At 35.3% G+C, this 27,873-nt stretch overlaps 1 protein-coding gene across 1 annotated transcript; it reads right to left on the reverse strand.

Moving 5' to 3' along the window:
• Window positions 1-13,036: 13,036 nt before the first annotated feature.
• Window positions 13,037-27,250, reverse strand: LOC117331617 (NCK-interacting protein with SH3 domain-like). Its single transcript, XM_033890430.1, has 11 exons — window positions 26,990-27,250; window positions 25,277-25,386; window positions 24,314-24,504; window positions 23,492-24,102; window positions 22,641-22,805; window positions 20,224-20,310; window positions 19,625-19,763; window positions 18,945-19,025; window positions 17,849-18,070; window positions 16,997-17,169; window positions 13,037-16,747 (listed from the first exon to the last, which is right to left on the reverse strand). Exons 1-11 carry the CDS (start codon window positions 27,155-27,157, stop codon window positions 16,568-16,570), a joined length of 2,127 nt encoding a protein of 708 aa, XP_033746321.1. The 5' UTR covers window positions 27,158-27,250; the 3' UTR covers window positions 13,037-16,567.
• Window positions 27,251-27,873: the final 623 nt, after the last annotated feature.

Raw genomic sequence — 27,873 nt, forward strand, 5'->3', positions numbered from 1 at the left:
TGTTTTTATATATAATGTGACGTTATTGGTAGCCACGTTTGACGTTCATGTTTTTATATTTCAATTTCTACTCAAGTTTGACTCAATGAAACTACCAAACTTAATCTGTTTCATTTGCTCATGAATTTGACCAGATTAACACTGATCAGTGCGTATGAATACATGGTTAAAATCCTTCCACGGAACGATTTCACTTTTTCTACATTGCTGTTATAAGCATCGAATAATTATTAAAATTATCAAATTTATAATGTATTCTTGTATTTTATGAAAGACCAGATATGCTAAATACTTTTATTTTGAAAAAGTTATACTGTTTTTCAATCCTAAAATAGCGGACTATTTTACTCGACCGACTAGACATGCACAATCCCGAACTCCTCGGGCTTTTCCGTATTTAGACTTGCACAAGCTACAAGATATTAATATCTAGACCAACTTTTTTATTCGAAAAAAAAAACAATTGAAATATAAGGATTGAATCTAGATTTGGTCGATTTCATGGGGTCATGAATTGAGTTGCTCTTGAGACAAACTCAACATGAACTGCTTCGCAGTTCATTAAATTTGTCTCAAGAGCAACTCAATTCATGACCCCATGAAATCGACCAAATCAAGATTCAATCCTTAAATATATAATGTGACGTTATTGGTAGCCACGTTTGACGTTCATGTTTATATATATAATGTGACGTTATTTGTAGCCACGTTTGACGTTCAAGTTTTTATATATAGTGTGACGTTATTGGTAGCCACGTTTGACGTTCAAGTTTTTATATATAATGTGACGTTATTGGTAGCCACGTTTGACGTTCATGTTTATATATATAATGTGACGTTATTTGTAGCCACGTTTGACGTTCATGTTTTTATATTTACATTCTGTGTTGCATTTGCCTATATGTCGTTAGTAAACCAAATTGTATTCATGAGACTGTATACTACAATTTACAGTGATTCGGTCAGAGTAGGAATACAGCCCCGGGTGTTGCAGGTCAAAACAATGGCCGCCAGTTACTTTCAGCCTGGAGAGCTTTCGAATGCTAGCATTTATAATCCACAACAAAAAAATAAAGCAACTTTACAAGTTATGAGAGTAATATTTTATAATTAAAACAAAATGTAGTCTTCACAAAATAACTATAAGCGCCGTTCTTGATCTAGGAATTATCAAATTGTCAAAGTCAATGTCGTCACACTCACAGGGGCTCGTTTCCGAATTTTCAGAAATGCAAGACACGACATTAAACATTAGCATTAAAAGTCCAGTATTTATATAAAGAAAATCTCGTGAAAAATCGGGAGGATGGACATGGTTTCCGGTTGTGTATGTATATTGGATTTTAGGTTTGCGGTTATTCACTGATGTCAAAGGCCTACCTTACAAAATCGAGCCCCTGTGAAGTTGAAAATCGTCTGCTAAGATGTGACTGGTTAGACTTGAATCTGTTTCGAACGAAAGACAAATGTATCCTTGGAATTGTTTTCACCTGCTGTCAAGACGACTTTCATTTAGAATTTAAGAACTGATATTCTTTTGAAAATAACGTAAATCCAGTCGATAGAAACTTAGGTGTTTCCGAGGAATCGAGTCTATCCTGTGCAATACCCGTTCAAAGCCGCATCACTTCTAAATGCTAACCGTATAGCATTGCGCCGAAAAAAGGCTTGGATATTAAACAATCGGAAATTATGCAATTGTGAATAATTTGACGATATCTACAAACGTATATGAAATAGAAAATAAAGTCAAATTTGTGCAAAACCATTGTATGTGTTTGCCATTAATAACGACACGAGGGACTATATTATTCCTTCTGGAAATTTCGGCTGTTCCGGTATTTGAACAAGATGACGTCGGTGATATGGTAAGCGGCAAATTTAAACGCGTCATAATCTACAGTAAATAAAAAATCTTTATGAATGTAAATATAAGCGGGCGACATGAAATATTTATCTGTTACCCAAATTGTATTCATATCGACTGTATACTACCATTTGGTAACAGTTCAATGCTTAAATATATAATGTGACGTTATTGGTAGCTACTTTTGACGTTCATGTTTTTCTTATATATAATGTAACGTTATTGGAAACTACTTTTCTTCTTATGGTTTTATATATAATGTCACATACTTTATTGGTAGCTACTTTTGATATCCAAGCTGTAATATGTATGATATCGTTTGACGTTATTGGTAGCTACTTTTGATGTTCATGTGGTTTCATATACATTACGTCACGTGACTTCATTGGTAGCTACTTTTGATGTTCACGTGGTTTTGTATATACTATCACGTGACTTTATTGGTAGCTACTTTTGATGTTCATGTGTCTTTGTACATAATATCACGTGATTTTTTGGTAGCTACTTTTGATGTTCACGTGGTTTTGCATATAATAGCACGTGACTTTATGGTAACTACTCAAGTGGTTTCATATACGTCACATGACTTCATTGGTTGCTACTTTTGCTGTTTCCTGGTTTTGTATAAAATATCACGTGACTTCATTGGTAGCTACTTTTGATGTTCACGTGGTTTTGTATATAATATCATGTGACTTTATTGGTAGCTCCAGTACTTTTGATGTTCACGTGGTTTTGTATATAATATCACGTGACTTTATTTGTAGTTTATGTGGTTTTGTATATAATATCACGTAGACTTTCATTGGTAGCTACTTGTGATGTTCATGTGGTTTTCATATACGTCACGTGACTTTATTGGTAGCTACTTTTGATGTTCCCGTGGTTTTGTATATAATATCACGTGACTTCATTGGTAGCTACTTTTGATGTTCATGTGGTTTTGTATATACTATCACGTGACTTCATTTGTAGCTACTTTTCATGTTCCCGTGGTTTTGTATATAATATCACGTGGCTTTATTGGTAGCTACTTTTGATGTTCATGTGGTTTTGTATATAATATCACGTGACTTCATTGGTAGCTACTTTTGCATGTTCCTGTGGTTTTGTATATAATATCACGTGACTTTATTGGTAGCTACATACTTTTGATGTTCATGTGGTTTTGTATATAATATCACCTGACTTTATTGGTAGATACTTTTGATGTTCATGTGGTTTTGTATATAATATCACGTGACTTTATTGGTAGCTACAGTACTTTTGATGTTCATGTAGCTTTGTATATAATATCACGTGGCTTTATTGGTAGTTCATGTGGTTTTGTATATAATATCACGTGACTTTATTGGTAGCTCATGTAGCTTTGTATATAATATCACGTGACTTTATTGGTAGATCATGTGGTTTTGTAAATAAATCACGTGGCTTTATTGGTAGTTCATGTGGTTTTGTATATAATATCACGTGACGTTACTGGTAGCTACAGTACTTTTGATGTTCACGTGGCTTTGTATATAATATCACTTGGCTTTATTGGTAGTTCATGTGGTTTTGTATATAATATCACGTGACTTTATTGGTAGCTACAGTACTTTTGATGTTCACGTGGTTTTGTATATAATATCATTTGACATTATGTGTAGCTCTTTTTGCATTCACGTGACATCGTTTTAGCTACTTTTGGTGTTCACGTGATTGTATATATTGGTAGCTACTTTAAGAGTTCACGTTATTGTGTATTGCTAGCTGCTTATGGTTTTCACGTGATTGTGTGTATGATGTGACGATATTGGTAGCTGTTTAATAAGATATCTCTATACATTTTTACTCATCAGGATGTTTTCCAACAAAATTTTATGTATAATAAATTGAAAAATACTTTTATTGTTTGTCCTGATTTCTTTGTCTTGTGTATTTTCACGAAAACAGTAAAAACATTGCAAATAGTTACGTTTTTTTCACACAAAACGTTAAAATGTTCATAAAATTAAGTGTTTTAAGTGTCGTGTATTTTTTACACTGAATACATGTGTTGCATTTAAGAGCTACAATGAATATCGGTTTTCACGAAAATGTATTGAGATAATGTCAAGCACATAAGTAAGCTACATTGCTGTACACCTTCGACAGGGAGAAAAGCACTTCCTAGTGGAGATGAAGCTACTGGAGTAGGTATATCGGAGTTCCCTCCCTTCTTACAGAATACATGGAATGTAGTATTAATGTATATAAAGGAACCAAAGAAAACAAACGAAATGGCATTGTTATTCAATAGATTATACAGATTATATGTCGTTGATCTAGTTATCTGTTAAGCTGTTAACTCGCGCCTACAAAGCTACATCCCTACAATTAGTAGAATATTGAAAGGACATTTGTGATCCCGGGGCCTTTTGTAATTGTCTTTATATACTCCAGTCTAGGCTTGCCCTTTTAAGACATCTATTATAGATATTGCGACAAGTCTCTGAATGTAAATACATATACCTCGAGGGTTTTAACCAGATTCGCTGGAACTTCGAATGGAAGAGTGGATTATTTGTTCCCTTTATAATGAAAAAGTGTACAATATCTTACAAGTCAAGCACCAAAATGAATGTCGACGAAACGCTTCCAATCCCACCGATAGCCAGGGTACCTAACGACCAAGGACACGCGCGCGATTGTTAAGCGTTAAATGTGGTAGAGTATGGTAATGAAAACTTACATTGCTTTCACTTATGATTTCATACTCGAAATATGGTGTGATGTGCTAGAGTATTCTAGAATAGTGTTAAATTCAAAATAGCAAAGTTCCCATTACAAATGTAACATCGGTATGTACATGTAGCTTACACGAACTTTACACAAAGTTTAGATATATTTTTTGAACGCCTTGTCTCCGATATAATCCCCAGTATGTGTTACCAACGTCGTAGTTAATTGGGGACTTATTGATTTTACCCCGATTTCTGTCTTCTTCTTCCGTCGTAAGTATAAGTCGGATCGTCAACAAACATTGGGATGTTGTTACTGATGAACTATACATTTCCCCCCGGAAAGCCATCCAATAGTGGCCGGTATATACAGCCTATTTTGACTTCTCTAGTCGGACTGAATTTGATCGCACGGTTGACTAGTAAATGAAGCATATTGTATGCTTCAATATGTTTGGCAATATAATTCCCTCCTCTAGGTCAGATAACTGTTTAAGATATTTGACATTTGTGATATGCTGCTTCAACAAATTATTTGCTTGTAGGTGTCACTACTGTAAAATCTATCTAAGATATCGTGGGAGGTAAACGTATCACGTGGTCACTCATTTCAGATGACCATAATCCATTGACATTGGAAAAGGTTGCAACGCATCCGTAGGTAAAGACCTAAACGCAGCTATCATGTGAGGTATCAACAAGAGAGAAGAGGTAACCAAAGCTCTGACCAAATGATGATCAACAGGTAGAGTACCCGGGGGTGAGACAGGTGAATATCGACCCAAAGGATAGGTTTCCGTGTTAACTAACACGAGGCTAGTCTGAATTATGACTTTTTATCTGGCGACGATTTTAACCTTTAAAGTGTACCCTGAACGAAAAACGATAATCAAATATGTTATTCTTTGTAACCACCAAAGAAGAATGTCGCAAACCGCATCAAAATCGGTTGGCCGAGTGCCGAGATATCGCACATCGAAGTACGCGATTTGCACCTGTCGGTCGACTGCTAATCAGCGTTCGGTCCGTCACGCTGATTTGGAACTCTTCAGTCTATGACGTCACAGGTGGAACAGAGTGACTGGTATGGTGGCCAGTAGCATAGAGGACAGTGTGAACAGTATCAGCACAAATATGTTTGAATACGATCTGGACATGAGATTTGAGGTTGTTGAATTTGGCGAATATTGCCGACGAGAAGTCGGAATCCAACAATATAAGTTTGAGTTTAAAAAAAAAATAATAACATAGTGAAATTGACTCTGAAAATGACCGCTTGGTTAACACAGACTGGTGTAATAATCGGTCAATCGCCAATAAATGTAAATTAGTTATGTGTTTACCATTTCTTACTCATTACCAAAGAAAGGAACACAGCATCAACATTTCTAACTAAAATAATGTGCCATTTCATTCGCAAATTAATATTCAAATAAACATACCAACAATACAACAGTTCTGGATGCTCTGGTTTGTGAGAAAAGACGAACACACTAACAGTAAATTCATGCGTTATATTCTATACAAAACCCGCTTTAGTCATGAAGGACACTTAATTTAGAAAGTAATATATTATAATCATCATGATCTACAGTATACTAAATTTCTCTCCCGTATGAATACCAGTGTTAAAGTCTACAACAAACTTCTACATATACAGATTTTATCCCTTATTTTACATGCCATGGTCTCGGGGATTAAGGATGATTAAATGCTTGAGAAAGATATGATTTATATACGATCGTTGTCAGTGAAATTATATAAAAAGATTCGCAACAATTATAATATAATTGCTACTTTCTGTACATGTATAAAGCATAGGTACTTATTAAAACCATCATTTTAGCTCCGTTTTTTATGATAAAACACAAACAATTTATTTCATCGTGACTTATCATGATTAATACTAAAACTTATAAACTCGTAATGATTTTCGTGTATGATTTTTTATTCTCCAAATTTTATGTATTTTTTTGCTATTATTTTTGTAATTGTGTCATTATTATGAAGTGATCGAGATCCTTGTGGTTTTGCTTTCCATACGTGTCGCAAGTCATATCTTCAATAAAAAAGGACTTTTAAAGATGTATAAACATGTTCGGAGAATTACGAATTCTCAAGTTTGAATTGGTTAGTATACCGCTAAACAATTATCAGGTGTGAAATTACGGTCCACAAGCTCGTCACACCTGTCACTGCACCACAGGTGTCCGTGATTTCTGGTGTTCTAATCGGCACACGCCGATAACTGCTTGTGAGTTCAGGCGTTTGGTTTCTGTGCACTTCAAAGGAGTTCCGAAGACATGCTTTTACAGGTTGTACATAAATTGAGCTTGAATTTTATTAAGAATTGCGTTTATACTATAGGGAATACATTTTCAAGTTGTTGAAATCCAACAAATTATTTTTGGAATTCAGTGAGTTTCGTTTTCCATACAAACGAAAAAAATCATATCTCAAAGGTTTGTCTATAGAATTATTAACCTAAATTACCTCATTCATATATATACCCATGATGTTGAAAATTTACTCTATGAATCTTGTCTGGGAGCTACTGATCTTTCATGGACACGTTTTATCAATTGCGGACAATAACCCAAAAATCACAAATAACGGTATAATTTCTATTTTGGCTAATAAAAAAATCAAAACGATTAGCATTTTTTTTCACATCTTCAATGAATTGCATTTTAAACTTGTATTACTAGAAGTATTAAAACCGAAATCAATACTGGTACATTTTTATGTAACAAACCTGTCATGCCCCCATAATAAAGGCTATATGATGTAAGTCGTTATAAACGGCCCATTATTCAAATGTCATACATGTTACAACGAACCGTTAAAATAAAAAATACAAATAAAATATTTTAATATACCTGTTATATACGACCTGTTATAATAGAAAATAAATAAGATGATACACGTTGTATTTGGCCCGTTATAATAGAAAATTAGTAAGATGTTACATGTTGTATATGGCTCGTTATGAGAGAAAATTAGTGAGATGCTACATGCAGAGACATATATACAGAGAGATTAGTAACATCGCTATTTCCCCGTACACATAGTGGCTCCCTTTATTCGTGACCACTCAAGCATATCCCTTATCAAGAGCGTCCTGTCTCCTATCAAACACACGCGAGCGCAGGTAAATCGGGCTATGCCCATGTGTGTATCGTAGTATTGGAACTTATTCGACATGTTCTGGTTAATCCGCCATTACGTCAGACCAAAACATCGTCATTTTAAATACACACAGAAAGCACATCGTTTTATTTTGGACACTACAAAAGTTGCCACATTAACCAAAAACTATCATACTTATGGGATATAGTCTTAATGATCATGCACATTGTTGCCATTTATCCGTATTTTCTAAAATCTATTGGGTCCTATTCGACATGTCCAAGTTTGTAAATAGCCGCCATTACGTCAGACCAAAACATCGTCAATTTTAAACGCACACAAAAAGCACATCGTTTTATTTTGGCCACTACAAAAGTTACCACATTAACCAAAAACTATCAAACTTATGGGATATAGTCTTATTGATCATGCACATTGTTGCCATTTATCCGTATTTTCTAAAATCCATTGGGTCCTATTCGACATGTCCAAGTTTTGTAATTAAGCAGCCATTACGTCCGACCAAAACATCGTCAATTTTAAACGCACACAAAAAGCACATTGTTTTATCTAGGCCACTACAAAAGTTACCACATTAACCAAAAACTATCATACTTATGGAATGTGGTCTTGATTATCATGCACATTGTTGTCATTTATCCGTATTCTCGAAAACCCCATAGGGACTTTTCGAAAATTGGAGATTCCCGCCGATCTTTCCTGCGTTGTGCTTGACTTTCATACTCAAAATACAAACACTTGGACAGCAAATTGTGATATATTTCATATTGATGACACTTCTGCACTTTGATATTAATAAAAATAAAGCACATAATTGGATCTTGCTGATAATTTCAAATAGAAATTATCGATAATTATGTGTCTGGTTTTCAAGTTTTCTCCGATATGGCGTCTAGTGAAGACTGAACCGAGCGACCGCAAAGGATTGTGGGAAGGTCAGGGGCCACTATGTAAACACAAGGGCAAATAGAGAGCTGCCAATCTCTCTGTATATATGTCTCTGGCTACATGTTATATATGGCACCGTTTAAAAAGAAAATTATATGTCCCTGGTTTCGGTAGCACTTGTTATTAACTAATTCACAAATATAACTCAGAGAGTTTATTAAGCACTTTCCTTTTTGTTGTCTTATTCGCATTAATTACAGACACGTGTTCACGTTTGTTTCTATATATTTCCTATATGGCGGCTCCGATCGTGTTCAACCTGTGACGTCACAGGTCAGAGGTCACCTAAACGAGGTATTCGGCTTTGGGCTTCAGGTGTGTTTTCGAGAAAAATCACAATAACTCGGTAATGGGTCGGCCGATTTTGATGCGGTTTTCTGCATTCTTGTTTATTAACCAATACCAATAACATATTTAATAAATATAATTTTTCGTTCAGGGTACACTTTTCAGCTGGCTGAAGACTCCTACCCCTAAAGTGGCTTTCCCTGTCGCCCCTCTTATGTAATATTGGCATCACAACACTCCTTTCTCAACCCAAGGGATAAGGATAATAAATTATCATGCGGGTAAAAGTATAGAGGATATTGAATGGTTTCCCCTTCGAATATTACATATATTTCACTCGTATGACAGAATATATTGATATTTTTCACAATATCCACTGTCACATGCTAAAGAATGTAATATCTGTTTTATTATCCCGAAAGTCATTACGATAACAATAGCCTAATTAAAACTCTTCACACCAATCTTGTGTCTGAATATTCATTTAATTAGCAATAAAGTAGATTCTTACCGAAGCAAAACAATTTCTTAAATTGTCCTTCAAAACATCTTTGGAAAACTCTTCAAATTCGTTGTCCTCCCGAAGGAACGGGAGGGAAACCTTCACGCTGTTTTTACTATTCTTTGCGTGTTTTTCGAGTCCTTCATATCCTGTGTACAACTGTCTAATAAGCTAAATCAGCAAGCTTAAAGTTTCTTAAGATACAGCTGGTCAGATGGGTAAGACAGTACAGAAGACAAGAAATATCTTCAAATTTCCCGTCAGCAGGCTCAGTGATACCTGTGGTGGGTCTTTATATATGTATCAAGGGAAGTAACTCTAAGACCAAACGGAACAAGTGTTTTATCATGTTAGTATTAAATAATAAACATATTTTATTGACATAAAATGACAAAGGGATTAGTATGTAAGTTTTACCAACTTATAAATGGCTTCTGCCGTAAAAATGACATAATGATATAACTATACAGTAGTCACTTGATGGCAGATATTATAAAGTATGGTAAGGAAAGCCAATGTAATAAGTAATAATTGACTAATCAGATAGAGAAAGAGAAGGGGGGGGGGGGGGGGGGGGGGGGTGTCAAGAAATCGATTTTCTTGTGAGTGAGGTTCTGTTTCCGATCATTTCAGACACAGACGACCCAAGTTACAGTGTAACAGCTAATCTAGTTCGCTATTCAAATCGTACGTTTGGATCTGGAAAGACAGGAGACAAAAGACCTCTATCCATTTTATAATGGGACGTATAAACCTGGTTACAGGCTGAGACCTATATATACTATAGGTCTCTGTTACAGGTAATTAATGTCATCTTATCGTATATCAACGTGAAGAGAAATGTTGGTTAAACTTTCCAACGAGTGTTCATATACGAAATTGGTCATAGAATCAGAGACATATATAGATCTCTCTATATATGTCTCTGATAGAATATAACGAATCCTGAAAAACTATTAGATAGCTGATTATTAAAGGCAAATACATACTTGTTTACCAAACCAAATTCACATGATTTACTGAGATACTATGTTCCACCTATAGTACGGAATTCATGTTGAGCTTGGCTTGCCGTGTAGATTTTTGACAAATGACTATTTTCCTTTTCAGCGCTTAGGCCACTTGGCCGAGTCTAAAAGTTTTCAAAATAAAACGGAATGTTTATGGACAGTCAACAAACGATGGTCCACCAGGTAATGGTGGGCTTAAATGGATATGACCTTCAGCTTTGACCTTCAAGGCGAGAATGTATCAGAGTGACACAACTGGGACCAAAGAGGAACCAGTGAACAAGATTTGACAAAAACCTTTCCAGACTTTCTAAGAGATGACATCAAACTTTTAAATCTAGGGTTAATTGTTTAGCATGTATATTATTTAATATTCCCATTGATATAAAACATAAATAACCAAGGTTGAATTGCTTGTCAGCAGACAAAATCAATACAATTTGTAATAGTATGTAGTACATGTACTAGGGTATAAATTAATTTCATTTTTGAGTGATTTATTATGGTGCCATTTCAAAGTTAACTTTTATTTTGTTTAATCATGACAAATCTTTTATGACTTCAGAGCATTATGACATCTGGGTTAGACCTTAGGTACAGTAATCGGTTCGGTGGTGCAAATGGACCGCTTACCGCAAGAATGTTTGGTGTTACGCGATAAGCTTCATTGGAGTTATTACCCCTTATATTTACAAGACATGGCAGCTTGTGCAAATGGTCTATTGTCTTAACCCAAGAGTAGCAGCTGTCAACCTTAATGTTTTGCAATCAGTCCTAAAATAAAGTATTCAAAACTAGGGACAAAGTGAAACCTATATATGTTATTTAAGAAAGATCCCTTCAGTACATTTTGAAAAATATTGTTAACAAAACTTCAATTGTCATAATTCAAGATTGCCGCCTGTATGCAAAGTTGTTTTCCTATTATGTATAAGAGGTCTTCTCTCCTGTCTTTCCCGATCCTATCTTTCCGAAATGAAACATACACAACTAGGGATCACAGCGAACCTACAGATGAAATTTCTGAAAGATTCTTTCAGTTCTTTCTGAAAAATAGCAATTATAAACTTCAATGTCAAAATCCAAGATGGCTGCTGTCAGCCATGTTGTTTTTCTATTGGTCCCGAAATGGAATATGAACAACTAGGGACCAACGGGAATATACAGTTTCAGAAAGATTCCTGCAGTACTTTATTGAGAATTCTACCATGTTTGCTATGGAACACCAGTTTTGATTGGTTTAAAACCATGTATTATTTTCCAATAACCCACGCTCGTGCCAATAATACACGGTCGTGAGTCACGGCTGTTACAATTTTATATATCTAATATTCACCCATTTTATAAAAGGTTACTACTTTCAATATAATTTTATCACCACGCGAGTTCGAATCCTACGGAGGCCCCCCTTTGTTTTCTTTCTGTTTTTATCCTTTTTTTTCTAATTTTCAAAATCAATGCCATATGATTGATGCTTTTGATCGTAGTACTGTATTGCCTGTATATTTCATCAACAAATAATGCAATACTCAAGAAATAAATTACAAGCTTTTCTCGGGATTTCTTTGCTGTTTTTCTATTAGAAAGAGGTCGATCTCAGAACTAAACAGTACATGGTAGAATAGAATTAATCAACTTTGACTCGTGTATTGTTGCAGGATATACAACGAGGACGAGGATATTTTGCAATTTTAATTAATAACTCAGGCCGCAGGCCTGAGTTATTAATTTAATTGCAAAATATCCTCGTCCTCGTATATCCTGCAACAATACACGAATCATCGTTAATTATTTCTTAAATAGCAGTAACAATCATCAATAGTCAAAATCCAAGATGATCGCCCGTCAGCCATCTCGCTTTTTAGTCTTTATGCACAACTAACGACCAAGGGGGAACATACGTATTATATTCCTGAAATAGCGATAACAAGAATTGTTTATAGAGGGACGGGCGGAAGACAGACCACAAAGGCAGGGTGATTTGAATAGCCCACCATCATAAGATGTTCCGCTAAAAATATTGTACTTACTTCAATACTGCATTTTTTCTTTGCAAACCAATCTTTGACCTCTTTATTGAAAAAGAAAGTTATCATCCCACTAGTAGTCATCTAACAGTACCATCTCTACAGGTGTCTTGGTAGGCATAATCGCTGTGTTGAAAGGACAGATAAATGTAAACACGAGGTCCACACCTGTGTAGTGTCCATGCCTTTTGATGTAGAAATTTACTTTGTACTGTTTATGGAGTTCATCTAGATAGTTTTCAGTATAAAGATCTTTCCCTAAATTTCTTCTTGTGTTTTTTTCTTACAGATCACAGCATTATCATCAGATAAATATCCATAACCTAATTTAAACATCCATGGTCCGCGTTAGACACCTTGCTTAATGTCAAAAGAAGAGGTGCCCTTTCTCTATTTTATCAACCTTTTATTAATTATTTTTTTTATTTCTGCTACAATTTACCGAATCCCTGTCAATCTTAAATATGGACGTCTGATAGTGAAAGCATTCATTAGTACAATAGTCAAGCATATTAATAGCAAATAAAATAACAAAGCAGTACTTATGTATTAAATTATGTTTTATTTTGTACAGAACAATAAAATGGGTATGTTAACCAGTCTTTCCCTATACAGGAAATTGTATAAACATTTATATTTAATTAAACTTGTATAAAATTCTGGCTCCTAACCCCTGTCAAGGCATAGACTATCAAACTCTTTAGATAATGTTTTAATTAGCTTAGTTTAAAAGTATATAATACATTTCTGTTGTCCAGTTTTTGTTTCCGGTTATGTATTTGTAATACAAGAGTTATCTATCTTTATAATGTGTGATACATCACACATATATATGTATTCCGATTTATATTGACGTTTTAATGGTGCCTAATTAAAAAGAAAATTCAAAGGGTTGTCAAAAGAGAAGTCCATAATATAATCTTGGATATAAGATATGACAAATAAGCATAATTTGACTGATATAACTATGTATATTGGATCAACAATATAAAGTAAAGAAGCTATTCCTTATACCTATTCCAAATACAGCATGTACAATATAATTGCACAAATCAAAAGCTGTATTTATTCGACATCCATTCATGGATAGAATATGGATGTATATACAGCATACACCAATAAACTTCCAGTTAACACATCCATCATGGCCAATCATACTTCTTGTAAATATATCCATCATGTAATGGCCAATCATACTTCTTGTTAATATATCCATCATGTAATGGCCAATCAGACTTCCTGTAAATATATCCATCATGCAATGGCCAATCAGACTTCTTGTAAAAACATCCATCATGCAATAGCCAATCAGATTTCCTGTAAATACCTCCATCATGCAATGGCCAATCAGACTCCTGTAAATATATCCATCATGCAATGGCCAATCAGACTTCTTGTAAATACATCCATCATGCAATAGCCAATCAGATTTCCTGTAAATACATCCATCATGCAATGGCCAATCAGACTACCTGTAAATACATCCATCATGCAATGGCCAATCAGACTTCCTGTAAATACATCCATCATGTAATGACCAATCAGACTTCCTGTAAATATATCCATCATGCAATGGCCAATCAGATTTCCTGTAAATACATCCATCATGTAATGGCCAATCATACTTCCTGTAAATACATCCATCATGTAATGGCCAATCAGACTTCCTGTTAATACATCCATCATGTAAAATGACCAATCAGACTTCCTGTTAATATATCCATCATGCAATGGCCAATCAGACTTCCTGTAAATACATCCATCATGTAATGGCCAATCATACTTCCTGTAAATACATCCATCATGTAAAATGACCAATCAGACTTCCTGTTAATACATCCATCATGTAAAATGACCAATCAGACTTCCTGTTAATACATCCATCATGTAAAATGACCAATCAGACTTCCTGTTAATACATCCATCATGCAATGACCAATCAGACTTCCTGTAAATATATCCATCATGCAATGGCCAATCAGACTTCCTGTTAATATATCCATCATGCAATGGCCAACCAGACTTCTTGTAAATACATCCATCATGCAATGGCCAACCAGACTTCCTGTAAATACATCCATCATGCAATGACCAATCAGACTTCCTGTTAATTCATCCATCATGCAATGGCCAATCAGACTTCCTGTAAATACATCCATCATGCAATGGCCAATCATACTTCTTGTAAATATATCCATCATGCAAAGGCCAATCAGATTTCCTGTTAACACATCCATCATGTAAAATGACCAATCAGACTTCCTGTAAATACATCCATCATTCACCAAACAACATACTGATTTTTTTATACATGATTATATGTAAAAATATCATAGATTATAATAATGCAGTTTATGTGAAAGGGTCTTAAATGATTAAAGCAAATGCAGTTAGGTACACTTTCTTTCTCCCAACAGAAAATCTCCTGTATAGAAGAAACACTGTTTAAGGCCAAAAATCATAAAGATTTTTTTTTTTTTTTTTACAAATGATGAAGTTGTCACTTCAATCATCCCATACATGTGTCAAGCACCATTTGTCACTGTCTTGAATGCCAAGACTAAGAGTAAATCATTTACAGTTTTGAATATATATGTACAAATGCAGATGGTTTATGAAGACTTTGTGAAAGCACTCATGTCAAGCTTGTTGCCTGGCGAACAGACTGAGATTAAATAGTAGGTGTCAAGTTGGTGTTTAATAGAGCTAGGATGAGTACACATCAATAAATCATTTAAACAAAATAAAATCAGGAAGAAGACGATGACTAGATCTTAGGAAGACATTATCAGAAGAGAAGCATTGCCTCACCTTATTGTATATGTTTACATGTACATATATGTACACAATGTATTTATACATAATTCAATCCAATCTCCTTTGGGATGCGTCCCATCATAATTCATAAAACATGTTCAGCTTTTAGAGACTAGAACTACTCTCGGACTTACTGGAATCAGATTATTTGAGGATTTTCTATAAATAGTAAATGTCACTTTGACTGTTAGCACCTTGAAATAATCAAATGATTTCAATCAAAATCTGACATCTAAAAACTGACTGAAATTATCTGAAATGAAGTCGCTACAGTGTTGATAATTAAAAAGTTGAGTATTTACCGTAGTTAATATAAATGGCTATACCTTTGCAATGTCCTTGGACCCTGCAATAAGAAATGATGCAACGTATTCTGATACTGGAAATTTAAATCTAATCATAATCAATTAAGAATGAAATCTAATCATAATCAATTAAGAATGAAGTACCAATAGCAATGACACTGAATCTAATTTGTTTACAGGGAGGTTTAGCTTACTGTGGTACCATGAAAGTTGTGAAAAAGTCATTGAAGAAATGAAGTTGGTAGTATGATGACACTAAATGTAGGGTTAACTTCAGTTGTCTCGGGTAGTATCATATATGACCACCACAGTAGTAGTACTGTTCTTCCATAAATGGCAAAGAGTATCATAATGTCAGACAAACAATGAATACTGTACCATGACATACAGCCTCTTCAGCCAGCCATGAGCTAGGAACATTGATCCCACAGAATGAGAGAGTATTGTCAGATACAACCTCTCATCGTCCTTTATACCAATATTGCACTGTCTATCCTTAGTCAAACAAACAAAACTAATGTTTATTTAGGTATGGCAGAAAATCAGACTGTTGTATATATCACAACCTAGTCAAACTATTGTTTTCTGCTGGCTCATATTTCATAGATCATAATTTGTAGATGTGTCACTTAGTCTGTATATGAAAACCAGATACAACGTTTAAGATAAAAACAGAAGTTGTATATAAAGTATAGTGTATATAAAGTATAAAATCTTGTCAAGTTAATCACAGGACCTTTTTAATTCGACCAATCACTAGACTTAGTAGTTCCACAAATTGCATGACTTATCATTTCCACCAATCATTGGGCTTCTTATTTCCACCAAACACATGACCTGTATATTTCATCATAGAACATGTAAGTGCCCTGAAGGTGAAATTTTCATCAGGGTTGTTTGTGACATGTCCTGAACACCTAGACAAGGTTCCACTTCCTGTCAAACCACCAATCATAACTCCTGTAATATATGAATGATTCGTTTGGTAACCCCCTTGTCTGTTTCTGTATCTGCCTCCTCCACCTTTATGTGATTTAAACATTTCAGCAGCTCCTCCTGGCGATGTTTGTGGTCGCTGTATTCAGAATTTGTCACCACCAACTCCACTAGCGTAAGCATGGATGACCGCACCTAGGACAGGCAGATACAGATTGCAATGCTCACAATAATCATTGAAATATCAACAAATCAATAGCTAGCTTAGCATTTAAAAAACCTGGAAAAACACTAGTAAAATTTTCCTACAATCTCATGACATGCAATACCCAAAATTTTTAAATACAAAACACATTGACTTGTAATTCCAAATTACATTCAATTATTTATCAATAAGGTTCACGAAAATATGAAGTACAGCACCCAGTATGGAGTCGAGCATACCTGGTCACCTGGCTGTAGGTCAGTCAGCTGGCGTATAAGGATGTCCACTAGTACCTTGGCATCATTTGTATACAGAAGGTTAGCTGTAGCAGTACTACTGAAGACATCTGTCAAGAATTTGATCACAGAGTGGACACTGGTCACCTGGTGGTCAAACATCTTCACCGGGTCATCTGAGAAAAGATTTAGGTTAGGCACAAGAGGTTAGAGGATGTTGAGAGATAACTTTTTTTCCAAAGTAAGTCTTAATATATCTTAATAGTTAAACAAGAGTATCATATGACAAGATGTACTAGACAAAATGCTATTTCCTTGTAGTTTTCTGGTTATAATTCAACAAGAGACCCATGGGCCTTAACACCATGTTAACAGCCACCTGAGATTTAAAATATTTCAGTATTTGTCTCTTTTTGGGGCCACTAATTTGTCTCTTTGTGTCACATGAGGCCCCCAGGGTCATGGCATGCATAATTTTGGTAAACACCTTAAGCCCCTTCCACCTATGAAGAGTATTTTGATACTCTTTAGAAGAAGATTTTTGAAAATTATTCATTTTGACCCATTTTTGCCCCACCCATTAGGCCCCTGGAGGTGGGGATTATATACATGTACATTTGTACATGCAATTGACAATTTTGGTTAATCTCTGGCCATAGAAGGTTTCTGCCAAATTTCACTGAAAATGTTTCTGCAGCTTCGTAGAAGAAGTCGAAAATTATTCACAAACTGAAAAAGGACAACCAATGAGGACAGACAAAAGGCCATTAAAATAGGTCACCTGAGACTTTGTTTAAGGTGACCTGAAAACATTTATAAATTTGAGTTACTTTTGTCTGGATTGAATGACCTTACCTCTACGATTAAAGAGTACAAGAACTTTCTCTGTGAAGGTCTGTAGAGAGGCCTTGCCCTGTATGACAGACATGATGGTGTTAATTGAGAGGTCGTGATAGTGAAGGTTTGGAGCCAGAATTAGGTTCACCAGAGAGTCAGCGGTCTGGTCTGCATGGTCTGGTGTCGGCGGCTCCTCCAATAGGTTAAACACAAAATCTATAAACTCAGCATTTACATGATCTGGAAAAAATATTACCATATGATTACAACATGTTTCACAACTTTTTTTATATCAATATCACTAATCTACATTTATTAGACATCGTAAACATGGCAATTTACGCAATGAAGAATTTTTTCCGCTAATTATGCTGAGTCCTTTTGACCGCAAAAATTTCTCTCGTGTGTATTGATATCAATTTGCAAAATCTTGAACAACAAAAGAAGGTGGATCAATCATGAAAATTACCCCACGCATACAGTTTGCATATCAAAATCACGAAATTACCCCCCTGTGAAAATAACCATGTTGACAGTAAAATCATGGCAAAACAGTACTCAGGATTAAATTTTTATCAGATATCATGCCAAACGTTAGTGATTGACTAATTTACAAATTTAATTAATTGGTTGGTAACAAGTAATGAGTGAATCAAACATCTTTATTCTATCTATGCTGTATGATAAATGTGCAATAAAGACAATAATAATGAACATGATCTTATCAATGAAATAGATTTTAATGTGACATTGACCAATGGCTTACATTATCAATCATTTAATAGTAAAATATATTGAAATGTTCACACTATCAACAGCTTTTATAAGAAATCTGTCAATTATGTCTCAACATACAAATCCTGACAAATATATGTCATGGGTGAGGTAATAGTCATTTCATTCTTTTAAAACAATAGGCACTCACCATGACTTACATAGCAAACTGGAGATCTCATTATCATTGATCTTTTAAACTGAAACTTCGCCAGGAAGGTACAGTACCCTCTACAATGAAGATTTCTTAATAAAACTGCCCTTTGAAGAGTCTGTTATATGTTATATTAAAGACACCATCGTTTAAAAGTTATAAATCTAACTTTATCATGAAACTTACCCTCTAAACTGACCGGGAATGACTCTCCTGTACAAACCACCATAGTCAGTACCAGTGCTACATAGTTAAGGCGGCGTACATCTATAAAAAAAATCATAACCATAGTCATCTAGGAGAAAAATAATGTACATACATTAACCAGTACATTCAAATAATGTACATACATTAACCAGTACATTCGAATAATGTACATGACAACCATTAAAAAACATAGATCTCCTTGGATATAACAGACAAATTCTGGCAAAGTCTATCAAACTTAAACATCACTTGTACAGCTACATCCTTGATAGAGACCACCACTACACCAGTTTGTGCCTCAGACTGATTCACAGATGGATGGATGAAAAGACAGCAGTGAAAGGAGACATAAAACCTGTAAACCAACCAAACCAACCAAACAAGTTTCTTTGACTTATCACCATACTGTTTACAATAAACTTATTGATTAGCCAACTGTCCCTTCCTCCAATGAAGACAAATCAAAAGCATTGGAGATGTTAACACCCCCATAAATAAAGATCATCAAACTTTAATTCATATGGTCAACGAAACTTTGAAACCGGAAAATATCTGGCTTATACACCAAACATCTGTAAAATTTTACCAGACTGACATTTTTATAATGTTCATCATGCTATGATCACTGATGACAACACAAGGCAGTGATGTCAACCCACCTGAATGATTGTTACGGAGGTCGCTGACCAGCTCCAAAGGTAAAACCGAATACAGAAGATGAGACACAATCACATCTTCCAGACTACAAAGGGCTCCAAATACTTGTAGCAAACTCAGTCGTAGGCTTATACGTGTTTCCTGCAAATATATCATTACTACAAACAAAAACCCCAAGTGGCCATGCAGAATACCAATCCTTTGCTATTAGTAAGATAAATATGTGCATTTTATAGTGTGTACTAGTCATTAGGCTGGGATTTATTTTGATATTAAGGCAATCAGACGTTCTGGCTGCTGATGTGAAGGCAAAGAAAAGGAGTGGGCAAAATCACAACTTCATCTACGACTTATAGAATCAAAGTGAGTGTGTTAGACAAAAATTAAAGATGAGTTAAACCTGAACAACCACCATGGATTGGCAGTGAAACTTCTCAGCATTAGATGAACAAATCCATGCTTTTCTGTTCAACATCCAGGGATGTTAGTCAATGCACGCTGATTTTTTATGATCTATTGCATACTTTACTAATGAATTGTTGACATTACTGAGCAGATTTAAAGGAAATCAAATGAAGATAAACTCAAGATTAAATCTCACCATTTGGAAATATTGCACTAGGTTATGTAAAACTTCATATGAATCTTTGGCAATAGCTCTTTTGCATACAGAGGCTTTGGCATTTTCCTGTAAATATGAAATGTACATGTGATAACTTCTAAATATTTGTGGTATTTTTAGATCATATTTAATTACAGACCAAGAAAAGATAAAGATGTTCAGAGTTTCCATAACAAAGTAATTTTGACACATGATGGTCTGTACTTGAAAGTATTTATCAGAGCTAATCCAGGTAGTTTGATATGTACTGACAATTTATAGAAAGCAGCTCATCCAGAGAGCCATGTAGGATCTGTTCTGATAATTTATTCACTCAGGTAGTCTTGTAGGTTTTGTACTAACAATACATGATAGGAGTCTATGTAACCTTGTACAATCTGTACTTACAAGTACTGAGAGCAGTTCCTCAAGGTAGACTTGTACAATCTATACTTACAAGTACTGATAGCAGTTCCTCTAGGTAGACTTGTACAATCTGTACTTACAAGTACTGAGAGCAGTTCCTCTAGGTAGACTTGTACAATCTGTACTTACAAGTACTGAGAGCAGTTCCTCTAGGTAGACTTGTACAATCTGTACTTACAAGTACTGAGAGCAGTTCCTCTAGGTAGACTTGTACAATCTTTACTTACAAGTACTGAGAGCAGTTCCTCTAGGTAGACTTGTACAATCTATACTTACAAGTACTGAGAGCAGTTCATCAAGGTAGACTTGTACAATCTGTACTTACACGTACTGAGAGCAGTTCCTCTAGGTAGACTTGTACAATCTGTACTTACAAGTACTGAGAGCAGTTCCTCTAGGTAGACTTGTACAATTTGTACTTACAAGTACTGAGAGCAGTTCATCAAGGTAGACTTGTACAATCTGTACTTACAAGTATAGATAGCAGTTCCTCTAGGTAGACTTGTACAATCTGTACTTACAAGTACTGAGAGCAGTTCCTCTAGGTAGACTTGTACAATCTATACTTACAAGTACTGAGAGCAGTTCCTCTAGGTAGACTTGTACAATCTATACTTACAAGTACTGAGAGCAGTTCATCAAGGTAGACTTGTACAATCTGTACTTACACGCACTGAGAGCAGTTCCTCTAGGTAGACTTGTACAATCTGTACTTACAAGTACTGAGAGCAGTTGCTCAAGGTAGACTTGTACAATCTGTACTTACAAGTATAGATAGCAGTTCCTCTAGGTAGACTTGTACAATCTGTACTTACAAGTATAGATAGCAGTTCCTCTAGGTAGACTTGAACAATCTGTACTTACAAGTACTGAGAGCAGTTCATCAAGGTAGACTTGTACAATCTGTACTTACAAGTACTGAGAGCAGTTCCTCTAGGTAGACTTGTACAATCTGTACTTACAAGTATAGATAGCAGTTCCTCAAGGTAGACTTGTACAATCTGTACTTACAAGTATAGATAGCAGTTCCTCAAGGTAGACTTGTACAATCTGTACTTACAAGTATAGATAGCAGTTCCTCAAAGTAGACTTGTACAATCTGTACTTACAAGTATAGATAGCAGTTACTCTAGGTAGACTTGTACAATCTGTACTTACAAGTACTGAGAGCAGTTCCTCTAGGTAGACTTGTACAATCTGTACTTACAAGTACTGAGAGCAGTTCCTCTAGGTAGACTTGTACAATCTGTACTTACAAGTACTGAGAGCAGTTCCTCTAGGTAGACTTGTACAATCTATACTTACAAGTACTGAGAGCAGTTCCTCTAGGTAGACTTGTACAATCTTTACTTACAAGTACTGAGAGCAGTTCATCAAGGTAGACTTGTACAATCTGTACTTACACGTACTGAGAGCAGTTCCTCTAGGTAGACTTGTACAATCTGTACTTACAAGTACTGAGAGCAGTTCCTCTAGGTAGACTTGTACAATTTGTACTTACAAGTACTGAGAGCAGTTCATCAAGGTAGACTTGTACAATCTGTACTTACAAGTATAGATAGCAGTTCCTCTAGGTAGACTTGTACAATCTGTACTTACAAGTATAGATAGCAGTTCCTCTAGGTAGATATGTAAAATCTGTACTTACAAGTACTGAGAGCAGTTCCTCTAGGTAGACTTGTACAATCTGTACTTACAAGTATAGATAACAGTTCCTCTAGGTAGACTTGTACAATCTGTACTTACAAGTACTGAGAGCAGTTCCTCTAGGTAGACTTGTACAATCTGTACTTACAAGTACTGAGAGCAGTTCCTCTAGGTAGACTTGTACAATCTGTACTTACAAGTATAGATAGCAGTTCCTCAAGGTAGACTTGTACAATCTGTACTTACAAGTATAGATAGCAGTTCCTCTAGGTAGATATGTACAATCTGTACTTACAAGTATAGATAGCAGTTCCTCTAGGTAGACTTGTACAATCTGTACTTACAAGTATAGATAGCAGTTCCTCTAGGTAGCCCTGTATGATCTGTTGATCCTGATGTAGAGCCCAGCTCCTCTGCTGGGAGTCATCTTTACAGGCCACCAACTCTGTGAACAAGTACTGAAGGCGCATGGAATCATGGCCAGAGTCTTCATCAGACATGTCGCTATTCTGAAATATACACATCATCACACAGCTATACCACAACAAAATAACTGTTACAATTTAAACATGTCAGTGATGACAGACATTACATGTAATTCTATAACTGTACTAGGCTGTTCTTAACAAAGCCATTTTGTAGATGGACAAATTTTCATATCATGAATGAACACATATCCTGCCATTATTCTTACAGAGGTGTGACACTTTCCTATGGCCCAGAATGACAATAATAAATGATCTAACTAGGAGTAGGACCCGTGGGTTAATGTTTCTTTCTGGGTCATAGGAACTTGTAATTTTTCTCATTCTATGTCATAGTCTTTAGAAACGTGTCAAGTCCCTGTGATAACTCTATATAGTGCGCTACCAGAAAAAAATCTCTGTTTACACCAATTTGTCATCTGAAAGGAAACTAACATACACCATTAGGTAATGTAAAATAGCATATGTGATATCCTGACAAAACTGAGTAAACAAAGGGCCATAACTGTGACATCAAAAGAGGTATTCACATACAAAATCTGACAAAAAGTTGGTGACAGAATGTATGAGATAACCCCAGAGAAAAGTGATGAACAGACTGAGGAACTGATAGACTAACCACAGGTCAGGGTGAAAGGAAAACTGTTGTTCTAAAGTTACTTCTTCACTTATTGATATGTAAGATGGTGTGTGCTACACTATAATCTCACCTCTGTGAAAGTGAAGAGGACCTTTTCCATGAGTAAGGCCACTTGAGGAATCATACTGCCCACATGACTTAGTACCACCTCCACAGCCAGACAGGACTTGTCATGACTTAGACCTGTGTGGCGCCTCACCTCCTCTGCTAGACCCGCGCCAAGATGGGACGGGATTGGTACACTAGATACATTAATAACAGAAGGAGAATCAAACTGGCGACTTGGACTGTTTGGAAATGACCTCTGACCTTTGCTTGGCGAGAGCACTTGTCTGCTGGGTGAAGAAGGAGAAGTGTCAACTGTCAGACAGCTGATACTAGTGGTCAGACTACCCTGAACTGATGCCACACCAGCCTCACTACAGCCTAAATTGTCACTGGTGCCCTGTTCAGCAACAGACCCAGGACTCAGGATACCCTCTTTTGAACCTTCTGGAATATAAGAACTGACATCAGATGTTGTACTTTCCCCTGGTTGGGCTCCTGTAGTTGTGATTTCCTCTGAATGGCATTCTGAAGCTTTGATTTCTCCTGGCTGGGCCCCTGTAGGTGTGTTTCCAGTGACTGAAAGGCGTGGTGGGGAGGGCGCCTTCCGTCGTACAGAAGATCTCTTGTCTGTACCTATATAGCATAAATGATAAACCTTCAAAACACAGAATGAATTTATTCTCAAGTAATAGTAACACAAATGCCTTTAATCAAAATTGTGCATTCCGCATTTCAAATGCTGCTTTTAACAAATTCATACATTCATTCAATACAAAATGGATTAAAATAGTGTTTACTCCATTCACTTCAGCTAAAGACTATAACGAAATTCTGATTTATATACTTGAAGTAGGAGAGGAAGGATCTGATCCATCGCCATTGGACTGGAAGGTTTTTTGAGATGATGTTCGAGTTGACTTGTTCTGACTATTGATCTCACTGGTCTCCTGTCTCGTGTTGTGGGTAATCTGACTTGTCGGAGCTGATCTCTTGCTGTATTCCTCTACTACAGCTTGTCTATGCTGGGTTAGCTTTCTGAAAATAATATCAAGAATCTGCAGCAAATATGGTTACTTATTATTTGTCGCTGACTATATAAACCTTCAATATCAATGGATATTATTACTGTATTAGAACACAGTTGTCACTTAATTAGTAAGTCAACTAACTCATTTAGCTTTCTTTGGAAGATTAGGGAATGATGTTTAAATGGATTTCATTATACATCTGTTGGGACATTTCAGTCAATAACTGATCATAGATAAGGGGAAATGATCAGAGAATCATTGTCCAACAATCAATTAGTCACAATATATCAAAATAAGAAAATGGAGAAATTAATCAAACCAATTTTGATAATTGGAAGGAATTATATTTCATCATATACCTGGAAATTGAAAACATATCAATATTTTTTGCCAAGGTGATTTGTGTCAAATTTGAACAGAGACTTTATAAAGAATCTGTACTTATACCAATTTTTGCATGGTTACAAATTTTGTAATGTATCATTTCTATTTTTCATGCATGTACATATGAAAACTACTAAGAAGCATTAAGTATTTAGCTTACAATGCAGAAATAAGTTTATAACAAAAGAATTCTTAATTGATATATATTGTCTATAACACTCTTTAAGCCTTTGTCCAACTCAAATATATAAACATCTATGGAACAAGCTGTGAAACAATAGTCAAATCCAATATCGCAATATCAGATTGCTTAAAATTTGAGGAATTCTAAGCCATGTACAGGATGCCAGGTGCACAAAAAATAGACAGCAACAGAGAAACTGTTCAGAACTTACTGGAGATTCTGTCGGAGATGTGCAGAATTTGTACACTTGTCTGCACTAGTCTGGTAGTGAATAGCTTGTATTGCTCTATCTATAGATTCCAGGACCTCCGAAAAAGCAACCTTGACAATAATAATAAAAAAAAGAAAGATATTCAATATTTTATTGAATATTAGCATAAAATTTCTACTGAGGTAATGCAGAAATTAGTTCAATTCCATTTGAATTAATTCATTCATTAACCACAAAAATTGGTTATTCATAAAAAAATAATCACAATAAAGGTATACCTTACTCATAATAGAATTCTTGAATTTCAAAAAAATCAAGTTCACTTGATTCAGTTTACTATGTATATTATCAGGGGAAGGTTCCATATTTTGCCATTGACATTCAGCTTTAATTTGATGGGTGATTGTTTTTTAAAAACCCTTGAATGTTGGCAGATTGACATATAAAAAGAAAACTTACCAATGTATTGTATTTCAAAGCATACCAAATTTCATCAAAGAGCCATAACACTATAAATTAAAATTGAATCTGTCCAACTTTTCATCTTATCTAAGATGTTACTGATATAAGGCTTCATACCAAATATCAGTAAAATCCATTCATACTTGATTACTGCAAGTTAGCAATTGTTCACAAGATCCAATTATAATAAAACAGCAAAGGACCACAACAAAATCTCTGTAAGTTATATCATGATCAAATCTGTCTCATTTTCTAACTTGTCTGAGATCTTTTTGATATTGGGTTGCATATACCAAGTACATATTTACAATGTATTATATTCTAGTTATTGTATGTGCATGTAATATGTGTTCACAATTTTGGTAGAATGGTAATGAAATTACTATTGAATCCATCTGATTGGCTGCCTTTTATCTTTTATCTAAATGCAGTACAGTAATTTGCATTGATTAAACCAAATCTTTTGCAGCTTTCCTCCACAATCTAAATGATTGATGATTGACTTAATTACCTTACAATTAAATCAATATAAAAACAACTGCTGAAAATATGTTTTAAGGGTCTAACATATGAAGCATCTGTTAGTTAGGTTCCTTTATGTTTAATTTGTTGTTTATCCTTTGACAGATGACTGGAAACAAGCATAAGCTGGCATACACCGACAATGTTGAGATTACATGAGAAGAATCTAATGATTGAAGCCTTAAAATGTCTGTTATCATCATTGCAAATATTCAGCCAGAGACCAGAAAGCCAGCAATTTGTCCTGCAAGATCATACCAGAAATTTAATATGAATAAATTAATACTGAACTATCCACAAATGTTATAAATGAAAGTAACATCAGTAGCTGAAACATAAAAAAATACATACATGACATATATATAACGTAATGTCACATATCCTTCACATTTGACACCTAGCCACAACGTTAACTTGATAAGGTAGAATTGCCATTTACTTTCCACCAGAAGCCTATGTCTATTCCACAATGTCATAATATAAGGTCAAAAACACGCAGGTCAGACAGATGCGGCAGACCGCTTCGGAAAGTCGCCGCCGGATGAATCATTGTGCTGCTGTACATATTAATTATTCAGAACCAGACAAAGACGTCTATCGATTTTTGAGAGACCTGACAATTTGACAACTTTTCATTTTCTCAAAATACCAAACGTTATCGCGTGCTAGCTGTAAAAAAAATCAATGCAAGCACTATAGAATCATGCATGTCATGGTTTGAATACTTACATCTTCGTGTGTAATGTAGTTTCTTGGAATGTAACCAACTTCTCCAAATCCGTTTTGAGCAAGAAACCAATCGACATGACTTGAATTTATAATCGTAAATTGATCGCCCGTCTTGAAGCTCAAATACTTTGAGTTGCTCGAATTGTAGTCATATAATGCCTTAAACATCTTGGATAGTTTGTTCAACAAGACATCCCTATTATGCAGAAACCAACGCCTTTGCTTATACTGAGCCTGCAGACGATTTGTGGTTTTTTTTCTTGAAGCGTCCCATCGATTAAGACACAGGAGCGTTTCATTGACGTTGATTTGTAATATCTAATTTTGGTTACATAGAGACCAAAAACGGAAAGCACGGAATATCACTCCAAGGATCATTCGGTATGAAACATTTGTAAATTTTGACAATTGTAAAAAACAAGCAAACGCTAGAAAATCTTGTTGGTACACACGTTAAAAATAAATTATGTTTGCACCAATAATGAATATAACTTTCCGACGCTAGTCTGTGTACACGGAAACAACACTGCATGGCATCCGTACAAAAATAAATAAATAAATAAATAAACCGATAAATAAATATGATTGATTGCAGTGCAGCTGTTACCTGCATGGATTTAAGGACGTCATACTTAAATAGGCTAGCGGATTTACTTAAAATGTGGAGCTGCAAGGTCCAAACTTGACAAGAGCAAGAAGACACTTCAAAAATCTATCTCCACAACATAGTAAACTGTAGCCCGAGTTTTTTTTTCTGGACTTTACACCAGACATGTAGTCAGGGAAAAACTCGGGATAAGTAAACTGGATCGGAGACTATCACATGTGACACGAACACATTGTATTATGCTTTACGTGTAGTCAAAATATGCCAGAACATGGGC

Source organism: Pecten maximus, chromosome 7, assembly GCF_902652985.1.
Source record: "Pecten maximus chromosome 7, xPecMax1.1, whole genome shotgun sequence".
Classification (NCBI taxonomy): domain Eukaryota; kingdom Metazoa; phylum Mollusca; class Bivalvia; order Pectinida; family Pectinidae; genus Pecten; species Pecten maximus.